At 41.8% G+C, this 4,954-nt stretch overlaps 1 protein-coding gene across 1 annotated transcript; it reads right to left on the bottom strand.

Moving 5' to 3' along the window:
- Positions 1-611: 611 nt before the first annotated feature.
- LOC149151507 (putative protein phosphatase 2C 23) lies at positions 612-4,544 on the bottom strand. The gene is made up of 4 exons (XM_089438738.1): positions 2,094-4,544; positions 1,799-1,912; positions 1,172-1,436; positions 612-1,066 (listed from the first exon to the last, which is right to left on the bottom strand). Exons 1-4 carry the CDS (start codon positions 4,041-4,043, stop codon positions 951-953), a joined length of 2,445 nt encoding a protein of 814 aa, XP_089294864.1. The 5' UTR covers positions 4,044-4,544; the 3' UTR covers positions 612-950.
- Between the last annotated feature and the right edge of the window lie 410 nt (positions 4,545-4,954).

Genomic DNA, 4,954 nt, shown 5'->3' with positions numbered 1-4,954 from the left:
AAGTCAAACCATCCCTCAGGAATATACCTGGTATATCATATCACCTTGAAAACGATGAGAGATTCATGATTATCTGGACTAAAAACCTAAGGATGGCTGATAAAAAGGGAATGTTTTCTTCTTAATTAATATAAGGGGAAACAACCGCTGCAAATGTAGCTGATTCCTGCCACCATAGTTAGTTAATTCATTGAATTAATGACATTCAGATATGGTTATTAAAAGTTTAAATCCTTCAACTATTTTGTTGCAGTTTGTTATGACAATAAATTTTAGAGCTCATATTGATGCAATTATATATATACGGGTAAAACCCAGAGCCGTTGTCAATGTAACAGTAAAGTCAGTTCTTGTTTTGCCATCATATCTGATCCTTCACTACATAAAAACTTTGAAAGTATGCAATCTTCATATAATTTATTAATTTGATGTTTCCAATTAGGTAACATAATCCTCGAAAGTTTACCATTGCAAGAGGCATATTCATTTGCATCGTTGCAGCCCTGTATTTCCATCATACTCAACTTCCATTGTAAATATTACATAAGCAGTAATGGCATCCTGACAATTTGATGCTCAGTTTCATGAACATTGACAGAAAAGACACTTGGTGCAAATTTAAGATTTCTCAGAAAATATATTCATTTTCATCATGGGTAATTTGCCAGTGGAATGGAAAAGGAGGCTGTTGAATCATTTTAAAAGGGTGTCACTCTCCATGTAGCATTCATGGAAGAAAGAAACCAAGCTATCAACAGCAACATTGCAAAATAAGGGCAAAATTTCAGAGATGAATACTTGCAGCTTTCCATTTCCATCAAATACAACGGTAGAGGCCTCTACAAGCTGTAATCTCTGCTTCAAAATATGGTACACAGGGAAAATTGAAAAGTGACAAAAGAATCAACTCTTATGTGGGAGCACCTAACTCTCTAGTGCTCCGACATTATTTACACTTGTGATCTCCATATTCTTCCTTCCAAAGAAATGACCATCACAGAAACATCGTCATGATATTTGCGGCGATCTCCTTGAGGTATATCTAAAAGCTCATGGAAATCCATCCCTGCATCCAGATGCCAGTTGAATACTTCAGAAAAACAAGTACACCGTATAGCACTATTGAAATAACTTTATTTCAAGCTATTTCGAAGCATTTAAGTCTCCTTACCAGCTTTCTTTGCTGCACGAAAGAGGACCTCTTCAACAAGATGTTGGGCAGGATCTCCATCCGGACAAGATGACATAAACCATTCCACATGGTTAACCACCTCTTCATTGGTAAAATATTGATAAAGACCATCTGATGAAAGTATCAAATAATGGTCTTCAGGACCCAGTCTATGGTGACGAAGAGCAGGTGTGCAGGTGATGTATGGCACAGTGCCAACAAAATCAATTCTAAAGACCTCGAGAAGAGCATCATTCCATTTCGGCTGCCATCACAAGAAGATAAGCATCCATCAGACCAAGAACATGATGTGATCAATCTATTTCACTGGCTAAAATATACCGTTGTAAGAGTAGGCTTAAGTTTAAACTGAACGGATGGATGTCTTAAATGCAGACCTATGCAACTGAAACAAACACAAATTTACTTTGTAATATTTGAAATTATGAAAAAAATAAGCAGTTTATACAAATTCTGTGTGTTTACATGAAGGTCTTTAAAATCCTAATGGATGACATTATACGTAATCTAACATCCCAGGTAGCTAATACAGATCGAAACCAAAGTTTACCCTAGATTGATCTAACACTGAGCATTGGGTAAATTCCTGAATGGATAATCTCTAACCTGCTTGAGGAAACCTGCACCAAAAGCACGTGTGACCTTCAGCGTCCCTTTGACACGGTCATTCATGATAGGCAGTACATCATCTGCATGCTCTGCCTTGATCCTCTGAACCTCCTGAAGAAACACCACTAAAACAAATCAATCCTAAAATGCATATAGTTTGACAGTAAGATGCCTCAGAAGGCCAATTTGACAAGGTAAATACTTGGAATGTTGGAACAAAGTAGAGAGGCAAAGAAGATCAATTAACACGACTTTATGATGTTGAATCCAATAAAAAGAACTACGATCTTACCTCTTCAACACCAGTACTGTGATCCAAGGATAGCTGCACAGCACCCAAGGTTGGCCTCTTTCCTGGCAGATCCATATCATGCGAGCAATCATCAAAGGCCTCCAAATCGTGTGAGGTTTCCTCACTGATTCGTTCCAAGTCTCTGCAGGGCCGAGATTCTCCCACTGCCTGAGATATAGAACCGATTTCACCCAGATCAGGCTTTAGTTTCTTGGCCAAGATTGCCCGACTGTCCCCAACATTCATTACATACACATCTTCTCCCTTCATCAACATTACAAGCACACAAGATCCCATCAGAGCCAACTCTGGATTTTCCGCGACGGCTTTATCGGCCATTTCCAAGTAGGCTTCCTCTGTTTTACTTAAGGCTCGAGCCAATGCCTTCAGAACCTCTTGGTCCTCAACGTGCCGATTTTTATCAAGATCCTCTTTGAGAATCCTGTCAAGCTCCAATCTTTCTTGATTCCATTCATGTTTCCATTTCCTCTGGTTCTCCTTCCATTTTCTCGACATTCCTTTTAGCCTGCCCTTAACCTGTTTTGTCTTGCTCTTGCTCGTGGTTTTATCATAGCCTTGCAAAGTCCTCTCTGTTGGAGGATTTGAGCTTGCAATTGCCTCACATCTGCAGGGTTCGCCATGACCACTTTCTCTGCGGGATCCTTGCATGTGTTGCCTCGGACACGAATTGTTATTATCCACTGAATTGTCTATTTCATGTGAATAGGACGTGCAGCATTGATCACCATTGCCAATCCCCTCTGCCCTCACAGATCCTGTAGAATCCTGATCACAGTTCTGGCAGTGCAATTGTTCCGATTCCCTCTCCTGTTTACTATCAGTTTCTGTATTGGGTTTGTCTAAACCGGGACAATCCCAGATCAGTCCTCTCAATTCTCTATAAATCGAAGTATAGAGATTGCTGAGAAGGTAATCCGGGGCATCGGGGCCATTAAAGCCATCATAAATACCCACAAATAGCCAACCATGCTCCTCAGATACCACAACATGAACTCTATCTTCACCAGCCTTACCTTGAGCCCAGTGAAGGTTCTCGCTCCCGAATGAATCCGACGATGTGTCATCCAAGCTGAGATCGCCACTGGAACTGGTACTGGTAACATCCCCGCCCATCCATTCTCTTCCTTCCACGGAAGAGGTATTTCTGACCAAGGAACCCCTGAGGCTCCGAGAAACCGATAACATTACAGACTTCGATATCGTTCTTGACATGACCTTCTTCAATGGTCCGCTCACAGATTTCAACGCTCTAGACACCGAGTGATTTCTTCTCAATTTCCTCCTGCATCCAAGCGGCCCAGAGCGTTCCGTGGACTCCATAGGACCCGATTTGTAGCCCCTGTCCAGAGGCCCAGATGCAAATCCCCTCTCCAAGGGCCCCGATAGAAAGCCTCTCTCCAAGGGCCCAGATAAAAATCCCCTCTCCAGAGGCCCGGAAGCGAATCCTCCGCTGCTCACGAGGGGCCCCGAATTCGACAGGCCTCTCGGCACGGGCTGCAAGGGAATAGCACCGAACGATGTTGTGCTCTCAAACGCGGCAGCCCTGTCATACTTCACATATGCGAAAGAATTGTACTGATCCGGGGGTGCCGTAGTCAGAGGGGTCGAAGTATTGGCACTCACAGACGCACCAGATATGGATTTGAAAGTGGTCGTCTCGGAGCTCCTTCTACATTCATCAGAGTGCACCTTCGAGGAAGCGTACTGCTTGATGTTGCTGTTGCTGTCGCTAATGTGATTGAGCTTAACAGAACTTATGTTCTCAGAGAAATCTGCACTGGTAGCACTGGTATTAGGCCTAATGTAACAGAAAGAGTGGCCCAATCCTTCATCCAGAGGGTTTGAGATGAGCACTGCAATATCGTGTCGCTCTCGCTTGCGGCCCTGGCCCCTGAAGCAACCGCTTATCTTTCCGTAACCGTTGCCCATTGCATATCTCTCCCACAATACCCAATTCTCTGTTTCTAAATCCTTATTCCCATATTCTGCTACACGCAGAAGGGTGTGGAAATGAGAACCAAATTTGAAGGATGGAAGAAGTGGGTTCTCCAATTACTGGCTCATAACCATTATTAATCAAATGGGCATGGCGTTTAAAGCCCAATTCTTTTATTAAAATGCACGCTAATGGCAGTATACCATTGAAACCATTTTAAATAAACTGTACTGCTTTCTATCCCTTTATGGTTTGAAAATCCCCTGTAGCATTTAGTTAAAAAGGGAGGGAGGTGCCTGCTTTGATTGCTACTATTCCGGGGTTGGTTCTACAAGCAAAGAAGATTCCGTTGACATTTTGAACAGTTTTCAAGTTTGTTGTTGGTCATTCATTCAATTCAATGCAATGCCCATTAAAGTATACCATCTACGCATCATCGTCCTGTCCGGAGTTGACTTCTGAAGATTGGGCCAGGGCCTGCCGATTCCTCCCCTCCTCCCCACTCCATTCCCACTTCAATTACTAGTATTTATTAAGAGGTTGAAAACAATACCAGCGATTTCTTCTCTGGGCGTCATGTCAGGGACCTACCACCACCATCCTCATCCAACCACTGCCACCCACCCAACCATCCAACCATCTCAGCTCCTTCCTCCGAAGCGCCTGGCCACTGAGGGGTTTGCCCTACAAATAAAATTAAAATTTAGTGAGGAGGGTAGGAATTTCAAATCTAAAATTTTAATATTGGTTTTAATCATTTTAATATTGTAATACAAAATTTAAACAGTATTTGATAATAAAATTAGTATAGATTCATTTTAAATATAGATTTAATATAGATTTAATAGATTTTGTTTTGTTTCTTCACTTTTAAATTTTTTTATGAGTAAATATTATTTAAATA

Source organism: Pinus tabuliformis, chromosome 9, assembly GCF_031772625.1.
Source record: "Pinus tabuliformis cultivar Carrire ecotype Pingquan chromosome 9, CPIR1, whole genome shotgun sequence".
In the NCBI taxonomy this organism is placed as follows: Eukaryota; Viridiplantae; Streptophyta; class Pinopsida; order Pinales; family Pinaceae; genus Pinus; species Pinus tabuliformis.
Note: the sequence above shows the minus strand (reverse complement) of the source record. Positions and strands in the feature narration are given on the sequence as shown.